The 20,052-nt window shown below is 43.4% G+C and overlaps 1 protein-coding gene across 1 annotated transcript; it reads left to right on the forward strand.

Annotated features, from left to right (window-relative positions):
- Positions 1 to 23: 23 nt before the first annotated feature.
- On the forward strand, positions 24 to 19,633 carry LOC121569756 (pre-mRNA-splicing factor SYF1). Its single transcript, XM_041880930.2, has 19 exons — positions 24 to 156; positions 496 to 644; positions 1,791 to 1,914; positions 2,157 to 2,354; positions 4,074 to 4,208; positions 4,303 to 4,467; positions 4,808 to 4,952; positions 5,332 to 5,483; positions 5,993 to 6,112; positions 6,765 to 6,896; positions 7,335 to 7,466; positions 8,137 to 8,250; positions 8,554 to 8,716; positions 9,203 to 9,393; positions 13,985 to 14,107; positions 14,974 to 15,145; positions 15,428 to 15,554; positions 15,855 to 15,961; positions 19,063 to 19,633. The coding sequence occupies exons 1-19, from the start codon at positions 121 to 123 to the stop codon at positions 19,128 to 19,130; spliced, it is 2,553 nt and encodes an 850-aa protein (XP_041736864.2). The 5' UTR covers positions 24 to 120; the 3' UTR covers positions 19,131 to 19,633.
- Positions 19,634 to 20,052: the final 419 nt, after the last annotated feature.

Raw genomic sequence — 20,052 nt, forward strand, 5'->3', positions numbered from 1 at the left:
AAGGGGCGGGATTTATTCTACGTTCTGAACACGTTGGAGGAGTCAGGAAGTTTAGTAACAATATATACATTTGTGGGAAACTTTGAAACTGCGGGTATTGTTTTGTTCTTAAAAACAAAAATGCCGTCTCTAAATGGGAAACCGGACGTTCTGTTTGTAAGTTATTTCAGGAATATTGATATTTTTGTTGTTGTAGAATTGTTCTCAGCATGTTGTAATATTTCCGCGGCCTCGTCTGTGTCGATTTGAATGCCCCAACAATCCATATCTATCTGACAACGTATCTAGATTATTGTTCCTTGAGATACTGTACAGGCTACTGTGTGTGAATGTACAGCCTCTCGTAGCCCTTTCTATCCTTCGAACAATGTTGCACTAGTTCTGAGAATAGTGTAGCGTTTTTCGAAGGAGAGAAAAGTGTGCAACGTTGTTCGAAGGAGAGGAGGCTACTGTTAGGCCTCCTGTTGACCGTTTCGCTGTGGTGGACTTTTTCAGGAGGAAGATGACCTGCCTTATGAGGAGGAGATCATCAGGAATCCGTACTCGGTCAAGTGCTGGATGCGCTACATTGAATTCAAACAGAACGGCGCCAAGTCCATCCTCAACATGATCTATGAACGAGCTCTGAAAGAGCTACCTGGCAGGTAGAGGCAACGTTTCTACATCTAGCTACATGCAGTGTTTTCCAATCCTGGTCCTGGGGACCCAAAGGGGTGCCGTACATAGTTTTGTTTTTGCCCCAAAATACACCCCCATGGGTCCCCAGGGCCAGGATAGGAAAACATTGCTAAAGGTTCATGGGAAATACTGTAGTGTCCCAGACTAATGTTTGTAGTCAGTCTGTAACTAGAGACAGGAACATTTTCACAGACGGTTACTGTTGCGCATATAGGGCCGGTTTCTACGACACAACTTAAACTAGCATCTACGAATCCGAGAGTGGAAGACTCTTCTCTCGTCTCTAACATGTAGGCTCACTTTTTGTGAAAGGTCAGACTGTTGAATAAACTTCATTTGAATGTACTTGACCTGTTGTCCGCTGATTTTGTCCTAGTGTAGGAGGTAATGTGAGAGAAAATATCCACAGAGTAGTGTTATTAACCCGACTTTCAGTATGCTGGTCTGTATGTCGGTTTGTATTTTCAATGCTGACACAATTTGCTCGAGACTTACACAATATGTCAACAATGGCCGAGTTTAACAAGCACAGACCAAACATTGTCCCACGCAAACAGCTGGCAAATTTCACAAGCACTCACTTCCAGCTGATTGCGAGGGAACGCGCTTTGGTCGACAACGTTCGGTTACATTCGGCTATTGTTTACATATTGTGCATCGTGAAATGCGTCAAGATGAAAAATACAAGCACCAAAACCTACCGGCGCCGCAAAAAGTCAGGTAAACAACACTTTCCTGTGGTTACCCTATCTCCACTTCCTACCGCCAAAAGAACCAACAGCATGGACAACCATTAAAGTATGTTTAAATATCATTGTATTCAACATTCTGGCTTGTAGAGACTATTATGTCTTTTTTACAGGAACGTCTTTCAGACTGATATTCATGGAGCAACCAAGGTAACAGTCTGATGTTTAGACAAATCTTAAACCTAGTCCTGGACTAAAAACCTTTGTCAATCAGTCTCTGGGAAACCGGCCCATAATCTAGGCTTATTTGAAAACCGTACAATGGTTGTCATTGAATACCATACCAGTGTCTGGGCTAGGGTTATAGGCAATGCTAAATGTCATGATTGTGTGTTCACGGATTGTTCATATGTGACCTTGCAGTTACAAGTTATGGTACAACTATCTGAGAGAGAGACGGAAACAGGTAAAAGGGAAGTGCATCACGGAGCCAGCCTACGAGGAGATCAACAACTGCCATGAAAGAGCACTGGTTTTCATGCACAAGGTAGGCTAATACTTATTAACCTTCATTTCCTGTTGCCCGTCCATCCCCTATTAAGATAAAATACTCCCACAAACTGGGGAATATAGTTGTCCATTCATTGGCACTGGGCACCACTGTTAAGAGACAGACCATCACAGAGTACATTTATGTGTGTGAATATTTTTCACTTGGAAGTAGATTTTGTGGTCTGAAATTGTAGGAACAGTATCCTACATAACTTGTTCTTCCCCTGGCTGTCCTAGATGCCGAGGATATGGCTGGACTACTGCCAGTTCCTTGTGTCTCAGTGTAAGATCACCAGGAGCAGACGCACGTTTGACCGAGCACTCCGAGCCCTGCCCGTCACTCAGCACCCTCGCATCTGGCCCCTGTACCTCCGCTTTGCCCGGAACCTGCCCCTGCCTGAGACCGCCATCCGTGTCTATCGCAGGTACCTCAAGGTAAGAAGACATTTTGAGAAGATTTGCTCCTCTGTAATTGAGCTACTTCCAAAGCTGAAGCCTCTCTTTATGGAAGATGGTCACAGAAAAAAAAAAAAAAGATTTCAGATTAATAAACACTTTATTTATTTTCAACAATGGTGATAAGAATTTATTTGTTATGAGATTATAACAACAACAACACCAACCACACATCCCATCAGAAACCTACAAAATATCACTTAACATAGAAGGTAGGCCTGGAATAGATGACAGTGCTACCAATAAATGTGTGAAACTGGATACAGCTGTGAATGTAGGCTATGTGTCGCTCACACTTGGCTGAGCAGAAAACCATTAAAGGTAGTGTGAGAAGCCCACACATGTGCATTGGCCCTTAGGCATATGTAGACCTGATCTCCCACCTCCAGCTGTAGAGTGACTGCATTACCTCGTTATCTGCTGTATCAGTACTAGACTTGTGATCAGATGTAATAGCATACACTCTCCACTCTTGAATAGGGATGTGTAGGGGGCTTCAGATCCTCCAGCATGAAAGAAGAAGCTGAAGTAGTAGACCCTTCTTACAGGGCGGTAGGCTCTGCCAATGTTAGTGATGACCTTGCTGTAGGTCAGGGGAGTTTCTTGGCTGAAGGGCCCTATTTTTCCAGTCTCTCCCAGGACAGTGGAGAAGAGCAGCTTTGTCTTCTCTTTATTTCTCTGTTCCTCAAGCTGGCTCTCACTGACTTTTAGCTTGGTTTCCATGGCTCCTAGTTTTTCCACCGTGGTTTGCAGTTTTTTCCACTGTGGTTTGCAGTTTTTTCCACTGTGGTTTGCAGTTTTTCCACTGTGGTTTGCAGTTTCTCCTCCGATTTCTGTAATCAGGGTCGACATGTAGCAGGAGTTCTGTAGTTCTGCAGCGCATACCACCTCATGTTCAGTCATTGGGGTGTCCTCCTGTGCCACAGACAGACAGCAGCACAGGGACACCAGCAGAAATACAGTATTCTTCACCTGGGTTCTGATACCTCCTCTGAGTAACCTGTATTGGTTGTGAGTAGGCCTAACCTGTTTTGTTTCCAGAGTGTTCTCAGCTTATTTTTATACAGCCAGGTTTGACACGATCCAGTTCACTGGAAGTTAGTCCATGTATTGTTGGTTTTATAGTTATTTATTCAACCTTGTAGTCCATAAGTCGGACCCATCTGGGGCCACAATGTCTCAGTGATTTTGTACCTAGAGTGGGCTGTTCTGGCTTGGACAAAGCTTACTTACTGGCCGTGTCCTTAGAGTTGCATAATGTGGGATATTGTGCAGCAATGGTAGCTTTGTGTGTGCTATCTACAAATCCTAAATCATTAGAAATCTGAAACTTTTTTGGAATATGTGGGTCAAGAGACCTCTGACCTCTAGGGTTCATATTGGAATTAACTGTATACATTACCCTGATAACCCTAGAGATGTATTTAGTCCTTGTAATTATTTGAAGGATATGGACAGTACAATATATATATGCGTTCAAAACATTTTCTCTCTGCTTAATACGTTTTCTAGTCTTCTACACAAGCCGCAGTGTGGTATTCCAGAATTATTAGATAAATGGTTGATTTAAGAAAGCTACATTTATATATTGGTTGTCAATTAAATTCTACCGTGCCAAAAGTCTATATTTCTCAAAATGGTGACGTTATTTCTGGAACAGCCCCCTGGTTTTGACTCTCTCCCCCTCTTTCTCTGCAGCTGTCCCCAGAGAATGCAGAGGAGTACATAGATTACCTGCGTTCCTGCGGCAAGCTGGATGAAGCTGCAGTGCGTCTGGCAGCCGTTGTCAACGATGAGAGTTTTGTGTCCAAGGAGGGCAAGTCTAACTACCAGGTAAGACCACGTCTGGCTCATCCTCCTTATCCCCATGTTGTTGTGTGGTTGATATCTAACGTTATCCCCATGTTGTATGGTTAATATCTAACAGCTATGGCACGAGCTGTGTGACCTGATCTCTCAGAACCCAGACAAGGTGAACTCTCTGAATGTTGGGGCCATCATCCGTGGAGGCCTCACTCGCTTCACAGACCAGCTGGGCAAACTCTGGTGCTCCCTGGCTGACTACTACATCCGCAGTGGACATTTTGAAAAGGTACTAGTCTGGATTGATGCATCCCAAATGGCACCCTATTCCCTTTGTAGTGCACTACTTTTGACCAGAGCCCTATAGACAATGTCATCTTTATAGTCCACTTTTGACTTTGTCGTCATGCATCAGGGTCATTAGAAGTGATGGAGGATTATAGGGTAACTCACCACCATAACATTGTCATAATATATATTTGACAAGTTTTGACTAGCTATCATGCATGTTATGAAGCTTTACAGCGTTGTTATGTAGTTGAAGTAAAGTGTTACCAAATATATTCAGCGTTTTTGGGATGCACACACACACAGACTAATTTGAGTGCTTGTGTGTTGTGGCCCACCAGGCTCGTGATGTGTATGAGGAGGCCATCTTGACGGTGGTGACGGTGAGAGATTTCACCCAGGTGTTCGACAGCTACGCCCAGTTTGAGGAGAGCATGATCGCTGCCAAGATGGAGACTACCTCCGAGCTGGGGAAAGATGAAGAAGGTGGGTGCATCTCAATAGTCTAAAGTGTCTCACTCTCCTCGTCTCCTGCTTGGATCTCAAATAACTGTATTAAGGGAAATCGATTCCTGGCCTAGGCATCCATGTTACTGTTTTCCCAATCCTGGCTGCGACTGAGTAAAAAATCTAATTAAATCAAATGTTATTCGTCACATACACAGTTTACAGCCGGTATAAAAGGTGCAGCGAAATGCTTGTGCGCTAGTTCCTTCAACATAACACAACATGAATGTAACTGAAGGAGAGTAGTCTAGGGAAGCAAGCGGTTTTAGAGTATTGAGATGCACCCAGTGTGTCACAGCCGTAAGTGAATGGTTTGCCTTTGCCGTCATGCTCAACTCGTGTTCCCTTTCCCTCTCAGAGGACATAGACCTGGAGCTGCGTCTGGCCCGCTTTGAGCAGCTGATCGCCCGCAGGCCCCTCCTGCTGAACAGTGTGCTGCTGAGACAGAACCCCCACAACGTCCACGAGTGGCATAAGAGGGTCAAACTGTACGAGGGGAAACCACGACAGGTAGCAGAAGAAACCAGAAGTGGGCATGTAGTAGGAGTGCTGATCCAGGATCAGTTTAGCCTTTTAGATCCTAGATCAGCACTCCTACTCTGACCCTTTGTGGATACAGGCCCTGAGCTCTTAACCCTAGTCTGACTCTGTGCCATCTTTCTGTCTCTGTCTCTAATACCCATTTTATACTACTGAACCGAGGTGTACTGCGCTGGCCTGTTTCCGCATCCACTGTTGTAGCTGCAACCGTGATGTGAAATGAAAATATCCGAGCCAGCGCAGTACGGTTCAGGTTAGCATGATAATGTGAAAGGGTTTGAGAAGAAATCCTGAAAAACAGTTCTTTACCGAGCTAGTTTACATCTGTATTATTGGTAGAGAGTAGTGATTAATACATGTTTACATATTTCACATTTAACATTGTTTCTTAGTCTTTCTAGCTGGCAATAGGTACCTTGCATGCTCTTCCTCAAATACATGTACAGTGTATAGAATGTGTGTCGTAACCTCTCTTTCAGATCATCAACACCTACACAGAGGCAGTTCAGACTGTGGACCCTATGAAGGCTACAGGGAAACCCAGCTCTCTCTGGGTCTCCTTCGCCAAGTTCTACGAGGAGAACGAGCAGCTAGACGACGTGAGTCTCAAACTAAGGTTTCCCCATCACGTCTCAAACTAAGGTTTCCCCATCACGTCTCAAACTAAGGTTTCCCCATCACGTCTCAAACTAAGGTTTCCCCATCACGTCTCAAACTAAGGTTTCCCCATCACGTCTCAAACTAAGGTTTCCCCATCACGTCTCAAACTAAGGTTTCCCCATCACGTCTCAAACTAAGGTTTCCCCATCACGTCTCAAACTAATTTCCCCATCACGTCTCAAACTAAGGTTTCCCCATCACGTCTCAAACTAAGGTTTCCCCATCACGTCTCAAACTAAGGTTTCCCCATCACGTCTCAAACTAAGGTTTCCCCATCACGTCTCAAACTAAGGTTTCCCCATCACGTCTCAAACTAAGGTTTCCCCATCACACGTGGGTTGAAATCGTATTTTAAATCTTTCAAATATTTAGTGTTCATTTGAGCCTGCCTGGAGTGCCAGATGGGTAGAATTGGCACTTTTGGGATTATTCCATTGGTTCCATTGCAAGCTCGCCAAGCAAGCTCAATCAAGCGCAGTAAAGTATTTACTTCTCCCTACTTAGTGTAACAACAACATAGATTTACTCCTTAAGTTAGATATATATATTCTTTAATGTTCTTTCTCTTTTTCCACTTTTCCCCACCATCAGGCGCGGACCATCTTTGAGAAGGCCACCAAGGTGAACTACAAGCAGGTTGACGACCTGGCTGGCGTGTGGTGTGAATACGGAGAGATGGAGCTACGCCATGAGAACTACGAACAGGCGCTACGTATACTGAGGGTGAGAAGGAGACACAGGCACAACAAATACTGACCCACTATCTGCCACACACTCCAAAGACACTTACATCTTTGACTTTTCTGTCATCCTGAATAATTTTTAATGCGTTTACAACTGCTACACATTTCTGTGTGGGTGGCTGACCTGTACTTAAGTTTTTAATGTATATATTTAATAACTTCAATCAATTAATGAATACCCTCATCTAATCTCAAATTCTGTGATGCAGACTGCTCTTCTCAGGGTTTCAAATATTCGGTCTATAGATGCTAATTATTTATGTATTTTTATTTTACCCTTATTTTACCAGTTAAGTTGACTGAGAACACATTCTCATTTACAGCAACGACCTGGGGAATAGTTACATGGGGGATGAATAAATACTGGATGCATGTCTGTGTAAATATCCCTTGACTTTCTCTCTTTCCAAATGTGCAGAAAGCAACTGCCATCCCGTCCAAAAAGGCAGAGTACTTTGACGTGTCAGAGCCAGTGCAGAACAGAGTGTACAAGTCTCTGAAGGTCTGGTCCATGCTGGCTGACCTGGAGGAGAGTATGGGAACCTTCCAGGTACTTTCTTCATGTTTCCCTCTACTGTGTCTGTCTTCGTTGTGTTGCACTGGTTTAGAAAGGAAAAGACGGTAGCTTTGATGCAACACATCTACGGCTGCATTTACACAGGTAGCCCAAATCGGATCTTTTGCCCCATTATTGGCAAAAGATCGGATCTTATTGGTCAAAATATTAGAATTGGGCTGCCTGTGTATACGCAGCCTAATAATAGTCAACCAACATTTCGGCAGCAAGCAGCCTTCATCATGGTTTCTGGATTGGAATGATTAACATTGTTTAGGTTTATACGATTGGTGTATTCCATGAGCTCTTCTTCTCTCAGATAAAATCTTGTTACAATAGGAGAAACTGAAAATGCGTCTTGTGCATAGTGATGACCCAGTTTTAGGGACCAAACAATGAAACAACCAAAACATGTAACAACAACGACCATACAATGTAACTACATTTACATTTACGTCATTTAGCAGACGCTCTTATCCAGAGCGACTTACAAATTGGTGCATTCACCTTATAGCCAGTGGGATAACCACTTTACAATATGTTATTTTAAATTTTTTTGGGTAAGGGGGGGTAGAAGGATTACTTTATCCTATCCCAGGTATTCCTTAAAGAAGTGGGGTAACTAACAACCCTACCTTTTGTCTTGGTCGTTTCTCCTCCTCAGTCCACCAAGGCGGTGTACGACCGCATCATTGACCTGCGCATTGCCACGCCCCAGATAATCATCAACTACGCCATGTTCCTGGAGGAGCACAACTACTTTGAGGAGAGCTTCAAGGTGACACCACCCACCTGCCCTGCTGAACACATCTCACTAGCCTGGTCCAAGTTCTGTTGTGCTGTCTTGACAACTCTTATGGTCATTGTTACGATGCCTGAACTGGGACCAGTCTAACATTTCACAGCCTAGCATATCAACACTAACTCATACTGCATTCAAACTGTTACTTTACAACTGGGTCATGTTCAGGGCCGAATGCCCTACTGAACACGACCCTGACCATGCCTTCACCCTTAAAACTACAGCATTTGGATCAGTTGTAAATCCCTGTTGCTGACAGTCTCCATGCGCTCTCTGCAGGCGTACGAGCGTGGCATCGCCCTCTTCAGGTGGCCCAACGTCTATGACATCTGGAACACGTACCTTACCAAGTTCATCGACCGCTACGGGGGCACGAAGCTGGAGAGGGCCCGGGACCTGTTTGAGCAGGCGCTGGACGGCTGTCCAGCCAAGTTCGCCAAGAGTAAGGGACATTGTTTTCTACGTGACTTCTTTATGTCTAATGCATGTTTGTGACGTGTTGCATGTCTGTCTAAGCTGACATGCTGTATGATGCAAAAATAATTTCCTGACGGATACAATAAAGTCATCATCATCATGGTTGCTTTGTAGCCACTGAGAAGCACCAAGGAAGATACTATTATTTTCACACTACCAAGCCAAACTGGACTGTATTGTGCTGGCCTGGTTACGCATCCACCACAGTTGCTGGAACCGTGCTGGGAAGGACAGATGTTAAAAGACCATGACCGAGCCAGCTCAGTACGGTTCAGGTTGGCATTTATAGTATGAAAAGGGTGTTCAAGTATCTTGCAGCCTCAGTCAGGTTTTATAATCAGTTTGCTGCTGGTATCTATTTGTAATAATGGCCTATCATTTATGTGGTACTATCCCCCTAGCTACAGGAATGACGAGCGATACGTTAACTATTTTCTGTTGTGATTGACAGCCATCTACCTGCTGTATGCCAAACTGGAGGAGGAGTTTGGGTTGGCGCGTCACGCAATGGCGGTGTACGAGAGAGCCACGCAGGCAGTGGACAAAACGGAGAGGCATCACATGTTCAACATCTACATCAAGAGGGCTGCAGAGATCTACGGCGTCACCTACACCAGAGCTATCTACCAGAAAGCCATCGAGGTAAGAGGCTCATATTGTGATGCTCACACACACAGGTGCATCTCAATAGTCTAAATCAGGGGCACGGGAGGGGTGTCCAATCCGGCCCGCGGGTGGTTTGAGTAAAAAAATGCTAAAATATATACAGTGCCTTCGGAAAGTATTCAGACCCCTTGACTTTTTCCACATTTTGTTAGGTTAGTCTTTTTCTAAAATCGATTAAATAGTTTTTTCCCCTCATCAATCTGCACACAATACCCCATAATGACAAAGCAAAAACAGTAAAAAAAAAAAAAAAACTTTGCTTATATATATATATATATATATATTTTTAAATATCATATTTACATAAGTATTCAGAACCTTTACTTTGTTGAAGCACCTTTGGCAGCAATTACAGCCTAGAGTCTTCTTGGGTATGACACTACATGCTTGGAACGCCTGTATTTGGGGAGTTTCTCCCATTCTTCTCTGCAGATCCTCTCAAGCTCTGTCAGGTTGGATGGGGAGCGTCGCTGCACAGCTATTTTCAGGTCTCTCCAGAGATGTTAGATCGGGTTTAAGTCCGGGCTCTGGCTGGGCCACTCAAGGGCATTCAGAGACTTGTCCCGATGCCACTCCTGCGTTGTCTTGGCTGTGTGCTTAGGGTCATTGTCCTGTTGGAAGGTGAACCTTCGCCCCAGTCTGAGGTCCTGAGCGCTCTGGAGCAGATTTTCATCAAGGACTTCTCTGTACTTTGCTCCGTTCATCTTCCCCTCGAACCTGATTAGTGTCCCAGTCCCTGCCGCTGAAAACATCCCCACAGCATGATGCTGCCACCACCATGGTTCACTGTAGGGATGGTGCATGGTTTCCTCCAGACGTGATGCTTGGCATTCAGGCCAAAGAATTCAATCTTGGTTTCATCAGACCAAAGAATCTTGTTTCTCATGGTCTGAGAGTCCTTTAGGTGCCTTTTGCCAAACTCCAAGCGGGCTGTCATATATATACACACACACACACACACTACCGTTCAAAAGTTTGGGATCACTTAGAAATGTCCTTGTTTTCTAAAGAAAAGCAATTTTTTTGTCCATTTTAAAATAACATCAAATTGATCAGAAATACAGTGTAGACATTGTTAATGTTGTAAATGGCTATTGTAGCTGGAAACGGCTGATCTTTTAATGGAATATCTACATAGGCGTACAGAGGCCCATTATCAGCAACCATCAGTCCTGTGTTCCAATGGCACGTTGTTTGCTAATCCAAGTTGATCATTTTAAAAGGCTAATTGATCATTAGAAAACCATTTTGCAATTATGTTAGCACAGCTGAAAACTGTTGTGCTGATTTTAAAGAAGCAATACAACTGGCCTTCTTGAGACTAGTTGAGTATCTGGAGCATCAGCAATTGTGGGTTCGATTACAGGCTCAAAATGGCCAGAAACAAATAACTTTCTTCTGAAACTTGTCAGTCTATTCTTGTTCTGAGAAATGAAGGCTATTCCATCCGAGAAATTGCCAAGAAACTGAAGATCTCGTACAACGCTGTGTACTACTCCCTTCACAGAACAGCGCAAACTGGCTCTAACCAGAATAGAAAGAGGAGTGGGAGGCCATGGTGCACAACTGAGCAAGAGGACAAATACATTAGAGTGTCTAGTTTGAGAAACAGATGCCTCACAGGTCCTCAACTGGCAGCTTCATTAAATAGTACACGCAAAACACCAGTCTCAACGTCAACAGTGAAGAGGTGACTCCGGGACGCTGACCTTCTAGGCAGAGTTGCAAAGAAAAAGCCATATCTCAGACTGGCCAATAAAAAGAAAAGATTAAGCTGGGCAAAAGAACAGACACTGGACAGAGGAAGATTGGAAAAAAGTGTTATGGACAGACGAATCGAAGTTTGAGGTGTTCGGATCACAAAGAAGAACATTTGTGAGATGCAGACCAAATTAAAAGATGCTGGAGGAGTGCTTGATGCGATTTGTCAAGCATGGTGAAGGCAATGTGATGGTCTGGGTGTGCTTTGGTGGTGGTGAAGTGGGAGATTTGTACAGGGTAAAAGGGATCTTGAAGAAGGAAGGCTCACTCCATTTTGCAACGCCATGCCATACCCTGTGGACGGCACTTGATTGAAGCCAATTTCCTCCTACAACAGGACAATGACCCAAAGCACAGCTCCAAACTATGCAATAACTATTTAGGGAAGAAGCTGTCAGCTGGTATTTTGTCTATAATGGGGTGGCCAGCACAGTCACCGGATCTCAACCCTATTGCGCTGTTGTGGGAGCTGCTTGACCGTATGGTACGTAAGAAGTGCCCATCAAGCCAATCCAACTTGTGGGAGGTGCTTCAGGAAGCATGGGGTGAAATCTCTTCAGATTACCTCAACAAATTGACAACTAGAATGCCAAAGGTCTGCAAGGCCGTAATTGCTGCAAATGGAAGATTCTTTGACGAAAGCAAAGTTTGAAGGACACAATTATTATTTTAATTAAAAATCATTATTTCTAACCTTGTCAATGACTATGTTTCCTATGCATTTTGCTGTATTTCATGTATGTTTTCATGGAAAACAAGGACATTTCTAAGTGACCCCAAACATTTGAACGGTTGTGTGTGTGATTATATACAGTGGGGAGAACAAGTATTTGATACACTGCCGATTTTGCAGGTTTTCCTACTTACAAAGCATGTAGAGGTCTGTAATTTTTATCATAGGTACACTTCAACTGGGCAACACAGACTTTCAACTCCCTACAAAGATTGTCTATGGGGTTGATATCTGGAGACTGGCTAGGCCACTCCAGGACCTTGAAATGCTTCTTACGAAGCCACTCCTTCGTTGCCCGGGTGGTGTGTTTGGGATCATTGTCATGCTGAAAGACTCAGCCACGTTTCATCTTCAATGCCCTTGCTGATGGAAGGAGGTTTTCACTCAAAATCTCACGATACATGGCCCCATTCATTCTTTCCTTTACACGGATCAGTCGTCCTGGTCCCTTTGCAGAAAAACAGCCCCAAAGCATGATGTTTCCACCCCCATGCTTCACAGTAGGTATGGTGTTCTTTGGATACAACTCAGCATTCTTTGTCCTCCAAACACGACGAGTTGAGCTTTTACCAAAAAATTATATTTTGGTTTCATCTGACCATATGACATTCTCCCAATCCTCTTCTGGATCATCCAAATGCACTCTAGCAAACTTCAGACGGGCCTGGACATGTACTGGCTTAAGCAGGGGGACACGTCTGGCACTGCAGTCCCCGTAGTGTGTTACTGATGGTAGGCTTTGTTACTTTGGTCCCAGCTCTCTGCAGGTCATTCACTAGGTCCCCCCGTGTGGTTCTGGGATTTATGCTCACCGTTCTTGTGATCATTTTGACCCCACGGGGTGAGATCTTGCGTGGAGCCCCAGATCGAGGGAGATTATCAGTGGTCTTGTATGTCTTCCATTTCCTAATAATTGCTCCCACAGTTGATTTCTTCAAACCAAGCTGCTTACCTATTGCAGATTCAGTCTTCCCAGCCTGGTGCAGGTCTACAATTTTGTTTCTGGTGTCCTTTGACAGCTCTTTGGTCTTGGCCAGAGTTTGGAGTGTGACTGTTTTGAGGTTGTGGACAGGTGTCTTTTATACTGATAACAAGTTCAAACAGGTGCGATTAAGAAGAAGCACATTAAGGTCCTGGAGTGGCCTAGCCAGTCTCCAGACCTTAATCCCATAGAAAATCTGTGGAGGGAGCTGAAGGTTCGAGCTGCCAAACGTCAGCCTCAACCTTAATGACTTGGAGAAGATCTGCAAAGAGGAGTGGAACAAAATCCCTCCTGAGATGTGTGCAAACCTGGTGGCCAACTACAAGAAACGTCTGACCTCTGTGATTGCCAACAAAGGTTTTGCCACCAAGTACTAAGTCATGTTTTGCAGAGGGGTCAAATACTTATTTCCCTCATTAAAATGCAAATCAATTGATAACATTTTTGACATGCGTTCTTCTGGATTTTGTTGTTGTTATTCTGTCTCTCACTGTTCAAATAAACCTACCATTAAAATTAGACTGATCATGTCTTTGTCAGTGGGCAAACGTACAAAATCAGCAGGGGATCAAATACTTTTTTTCTCTCACTGTGTATATATGTGTGTGTGTATGTATGTATGTATGTGTGTATGTATGTATGTGTGTGTATATATATATATATATATATATATATATATATATATATATATAATATAATCTTTTTTTTAATTGGGGGGAAACAAACTTAATATACTTTAAAATGACTAAAACCAAATAGAAACGGTGTAAAAATGATAAGGGACCTACATTCATACAGTTTGTTGACTGTCTCCAGCTAATAATCACCGAAATTAAAGCTAAATAGTCGGTGTGCATCAAAAATTCCCCAAAAGATGGAGATTGGACAATTATTTGCTAATTCTGACGGCGAGGAAATACAACACATTTTAAGTGCGGCCCTCCGGACCTCGTTGAAGAACGAATGCAGCCCCTGTGTCAAAATGAGTTTGACACTCCTAAATTAATCACGTGATTTTTATTTATTGAGATGGTGTATATGGTTATGCAACTAATATATTCCAATATATAATACCATATGTTTTCTTCCAGGTGCTTCCAGACGAACACTCCAGGGACATGTGCCTGCGCTTCGCTGACATGGAGAGCAAACTGGGCGAGATCGACCGGGCCAGAGCCATCTACTCCTACTGCTCCCAGATCTGTGACCCCAGGGTGAGCCCTCACACTCTGACCCATGGTCCTGTTCATTAGTGCATACTAGAGCTGGGCAATATGGACAAAAATCCGTATTGCAAAAAATTGCCTGAATTAATGCGATAACAATAAATAGAGCGATAAGTTTAACATTTTCATGTGCTACCACTACTACTAGTTTGATGGTTGTAGCCATCAATTGTCCCATTAACAATCACTCAGCAAACTTATTTAATTTCAAACTTCACATTTGTCATGTGAATTTCTATCTCTAATTCGACCTAAGCTTGAATCATTACCAGAGGTTGTAAAGCTCTGGTTTTAATCATCAATGATTCAAGGTCCACAATCCACAAGTAATTATCAGTAAATTTATTCATGGAGAGCTCTGCTCAAAAACACAAATATCCTGTTTTTTATACTCCTTGACAAACAAAGACACTATGCTCCTCCCACCTTTCTTAAACAGTTCCCGCCTTCCCCCTTGAATGGTTAGTAACGCCCCCTCTGTTAGTGGGTTGACACTACATGATAATTCTAACATTTATACTGTGTTTGGGGTGAAATTCTTTAGTCATTATTCTTAAAATCCAAATTAATCTAACAACATTTCTCTAGTGTAGGCTACTTATCGTAATTAATGATATAAGCAAAATGCCTGCGATAAGTTATTGGTATGGTCTGTGTCGATCATTTTTGGTTTATCGGCCCAGCTGTAACGCACACTGTAGGAAAACGTTATTGAAAGGAAAACGAGCTGTTCTTATTGGACAATCCACGTAGTCCTTCCCTGTTTCAGTTAGTTTTCCTCAATTTGGTGGAAACACAGGTTCGTGTTCAGTAGCGATAAAACGTTTTACTCCCTGTGTGTGTGTTTGCTTCAGATGACGGCCACGTTCTGGCAGACATGGAAGGAGTTTGAGATCCGCCACGGGAACGAAGACACTATCCGTGAGATGCTGAGGATCAAGCGCAGCGTCCAGGCCACGTACAACACACAGGTCAACTTCATGTCCTCGCAGATGATGAAGGCCACTACCAACGCCACCGGCACCAGTAAGAACGCACACACGCGCATGCATACACATGCATACAAACACACACACACACACCTTCGGTCTCTAATGATGACACACAACCTTGTTATCAAGCATGACATGTTTTTCCTATAAAAGATTGATTCATCTCCCATGTTGATTCTAACATGATTTTGAAGTGTCATGCTTACAGCTGTGGATGTTTTTAATGAAAAGCACAATCCAGATGGGGGTAAGTTAGGGCTAATTCAGGGTTAGGGTGTACCTCTGTATCTAACGCTATTCTTCTATGTGTGTGCAGTCTCAGACCTTGCCCCGGGCCAGATGGGGCTGGATGATATGAAGCTGTTGGAGCAGCAGGCCCAACAGCTGGCCGCCGAGGCTGAACAGGACAAACCCAAACTCAAAGAGAAGATCCTATTCGTCAGGTCTGTCATTCATCCATCCACCCACACATTTAGCATCCTTTCCATTGACCTCTGGAAAAACCCAACTGCAGACCAGGGCCCGTATCCACAAAGCGTCTCAGAATAGGAGTGCTGATCTAGGATTTTAAATCATAATGAATAAGATGATATGGACAGATCCTAGATCAGCACTCCTACTTTGAGACGCTTTGTGGATACGGGCCCAGGAAGTGGCCAGCCATTTAATATAAATACAACAATGCAGAAATGGTTCAATACTGGTCTTAACCACTGTGTGTCATTGTGAATCTGTTTGTTTAGGAGTGACACGTCTCGCAGCGAGCTGGCTGAACTGGCCAAACAAGCCAACCCTGATGAGATTGATATTGATGATGAGGATGGTGATGATGAAGACCAAGGCCCAGAGGGTAAGTTACAACACCACCGGGGGGGGCTGTTCAGGAGGGAGCAACGCTATAGAACATTGACATAGAAATGGACTGTGTAGATACAGAAGGTTATTCTGTCATAGAATATAGAACCATGCCAACTCTATACATTACATTTCTATCTGCAATGTTTTGAATGTTTCACTTGATTGAATATGTTCCAGCTGTTTTCTTCCTAATAATAATAATAAATAAAAAATATCTATACAGTACCAGTCAAAAGTTTGGACACACCTACTCATTCAAGGGTTTTTCTTTATTTTTACTATTTTCTACATTGTAGAATAATAGTGAATACATCAAACTATGAAATAACACATATGGAATCATGTAGTAACCAAAAAAGTGTTAAATATATTTTATATTTGAGATTCTTCAAATAGCCACCCTTTGCCTTGATGACAGCTTTGCACACTCTTGGCATTCTCTCAACAAGCTTCATCTGGAATGCTTTTCCAACAGTCTTGAAGGAGTTCCCACGTATGCTGAGCACTTGTTGGCTGCTTTTCCTTCACTCTGCCATCCGACTCATCCCAAACCATCTAAATTGGGTTGAGGTCGGGGGATTGTGGAGGCCAAGTCATCTGATGCAGCACTCCTTCACTCTCCTTCTTGGTAAAATACCCTTACACAGCCTGGAGGTGTGTTGGGTCATTTTCCTGTTGAAAAACAAATGATAGTCCCACTAAGCCCAAACCAGATGGGATGGCGTATCGCTGCAGAATGCTGTCGTAGCCTTGCTGGTTAAGTATGCCTTGAATTCTAAATAAATCACAGACAGTGTCACCAGCAAAGCACCCCCACACCATAACACCTCCTCCTCCATGCTTTACTGTGGGAACTACACATGCGGAGATCATCCGTTCACCCACACCGCGTATCGCAAAGACACGGCGGTTGGAACCAGTAATCTCCAATTTGGACTCCAGACCAAAGGACAGATTTCCACCGGTCTAATGTCCATTGCTCGTGTTTATTGGCCCAAGCAGGGCTCTTCTTCTTATTGGTGTCCTTTAGTAGTGGTTTCTTTGCAGCAATTCGACCATGAAGGACTGATTCACACAGTCCCCTCTGAACAGTTGATGTTGAGATGTGTCTGTGACTTGAACTATGTGAAGCATTTATTTGGGCTGTAATTTCTGAGGCTGGTAACTAATGAACTTATCCTCTGCAGCAGAGGTAACTCTGGGTCTTCCATTCCTGTGGCGGTCCTCATGAGAGCCAGTTTCATCATAGCGCATGATGGTTTTTGCGACTGCACTTGTTCCATATTGACTGACCTTCATGTCTTAAAGTAATGATGGACTGTTGTTTCTCTTTGCTTATTTGAGCTGTTCTTGCCATAATATGGACTTGGTCTTTTACCATATAGGGCTATCTTCTGTATACCCCCCTACCTTGTCACAACACAACTGATTGGCTCAAACGCATTAAGAAGGAAAGAAATTCCACAAATTAACTTTTAAGAAGGCACACCTGTTAATTGAAATGCATTCCTGGTGACTACCTCATGAAGCTGGTTGATAGAAGAGTGTGCAAAGCTGTCATCAAGGCAAAGGGTGGCTATTTGAAGAATCTCACATTTAAAATATATTTTGATTTGTTTAACACTCTTGGTTACTACATGATTCCATATGTGTTATTTCATTGTTTTGATGTCTTCACTATTATTCTACAATGTAAAAAATAGTAAAAATAAAGAAAAACCTTTGAATGAGTAGGTGTGTTCAAACTTTTGACTGGTAGTGTATATATACACACACACAAAAGTATGTGAACACCCCTTCAAATTAGTGGATTCGGTTATTTCAGCCACACCTGTTGCTGACAGGTGTATAAAATCGAGCATACAGCCATGCAATCTCCATAGACAAACATTGGCATAGGATGCAACCTTTCCAACAATTCAGTTTGTCAAATGTATGCCCAGCTAGAGCTGCCTGTTCAATTGTAAGTGCTGTTATTGTGAAGTGGAATTGTCTAGAAGCAACAACGGCTCAGCCACAAAGTGGTAGGCCACAGAAGCTCACAGAACGGGACCGCCGAGTGCAGAAGCACGTAGCGCGTAAAAATGTGTCTGTCCTCGGTTGCAACACTCACTACCGAGTTCCAAACTGCCTCTGGAAGCAACGTCAGCACAATAACTGTTCGTCGGGAGCTTAATGAAATGGGTTTCCATGGCCGAGCAAGCTTAAGATCACCATGTGCAATGCCAAGCTTCGGCTTGAGTGGTGTAAAGCTTTCCGCCATTGAACTCTGGAGCAGTGGAAATGCATTCTCTGGAGTGATGAATCACACTTCACCATCTGGCAGTTCTACGAACGAATCTAGGTTTGGCGAATGCCAGGAGAACGCGACCTGCCCCAATGCAGAGTGCCAAATGTAAAGTGGTGGATTAGGAATAATGGTCTGGGGCTGTTTTTCATGGTTTGGGCTAGGCCCCTTAGTTCCAGTGAAGGGAAATCTTAACGCTACAGCATACAATGACATTCTAGACGATTCTGTGCTTCCAACGTTGTGTCAACAGTTTGGGGAAGGCCCTTTCCTGTTTCAGCATGACAATGCCCCTGTGCACATAGGGAGGTCCATACAGAAATGGTTTATCGAGATTGGTTTGGAAGCACTTGACTGGCCTGCACAGAGCCCTGACCTCAATCCCATCTAACAACTTTGGGATGAATTGGAACAGCGACTGCGAGCCAGGCCTAATCGCCCAACATCAGTGTCCGCAGCAATGTTCCAACATGTAGTGGAGAGCCTTCCCAGAAGAGTAGAGGCTGTTATAGCAGCAAAGGGGGGACCAACTCCATATTAATGCCCACAAATTTTGGAATGAGATGTTTGACGAGCAGGTGTCCACATACTTTGAGAGAGCGAGAGATGCCTTGCAGCACAGCATGATGGCTGCAACAAGCCTGTGACCTGTTTACTTTGAGTGGTGGCTGCGTCCAAAATGGCACCCTATCCCCTATATAGTGCACTACTTTTGAACTGGTCAAAGGTGGATAGGGGGCCATTTGAGACGTAGCCATGGTGTTCATGTAAATGTGTGTTTTGATTGTGTTTGTCTCTCTCTACAGAGGTGCAGCTGGAACAGAAGAGCGTCCCCACCGCTGTCTTTGGAGGGCTGAAAGAAGGGGAAGATTGAATACAGGATGATATCTGTCCCACAGATATGACATCACAGACGAGCTCCCCGGTCCACTAATGGAGTCTTTTCAACCCCTGTAAAATGTATGATGAGAATAGATTGTATGGAATGTGAACTTTGTCATTGATCTTTTCTATGTTGTCGACTGTAAGGGTTCTTGCTCTACATTCATAAATTGTCAAGTCTGCACCAGATCAGTGAATAAAAATGAGATTTGTCAATAAAATGTAAATGTTCCTTATTCTAAAAACAATTGAAATGCTCCTTTTCCTTCTAAACATGAGGACCAAGGCACGCTTCATAAAGTTAAAATGTTTAAATTACGATGGCACGCTCAATAGAATAAAATCGTAAAAATATGACGTGTTTTGGGATTACTTTTGTCATGTAGTTTTTAAGATTTTGTTCTATTGAACATGCTACAGTATCATAATAAAGAGGGCCTTGGTCCTCCTGGTTATTTATGTAAAATGAACCCCTTAACCGAAGAGCGCCTTCGACCTACAAAGATCTACTAGTAGTGTATCCTAGCAGCGCTTCCTGTTCTTTTCTCTACAAATGCCCCTTCATGTAGTGATGCATTAAAGCAAAACTAGCATTGGCAACATGGTGGCACTCTTTCTACAGTTGAAATCACTGTTTGCTACAGTGTTGTATGTCTTTTTCTTGATGTCAAGTTTGGCATTGCGATTATTTCAACCCGCATAACATGAGTCTGTTCACAGTGGTTCTATGAAATTGATTGGTAAACTGCTGACATAACTCTTACTGTAAGTCCAACACCATGACTGACAGGTATGTGCAGCAGTGCTTTGCTGCAGAAAGAGAAAGGGGAGTTTCCTGCCCTAGAAAAACAGAGGGAGGAGTTATGCTGGGTGAGGGAATATTTCATTGGTACTGGAGCTGGCAGTTGTAGTAA

The sequence above is a fragment of the Coregonus clupeaformis genome, chromosome 7 (genome assembly GCF_020615455.1).
Source record: "Coregonus clupeaformis isolate EN_2021a chromosome 7, ASM2061545v1, whole genome shotgun sequence".
Classification (NCBI taxonomy): domain Eukaryota; kingdom Metazoa; phylum Chordata; class Actinopteri; order Salmoniformes; family Salmonidae; genus Coregonus; species Coregonus clupeaformis.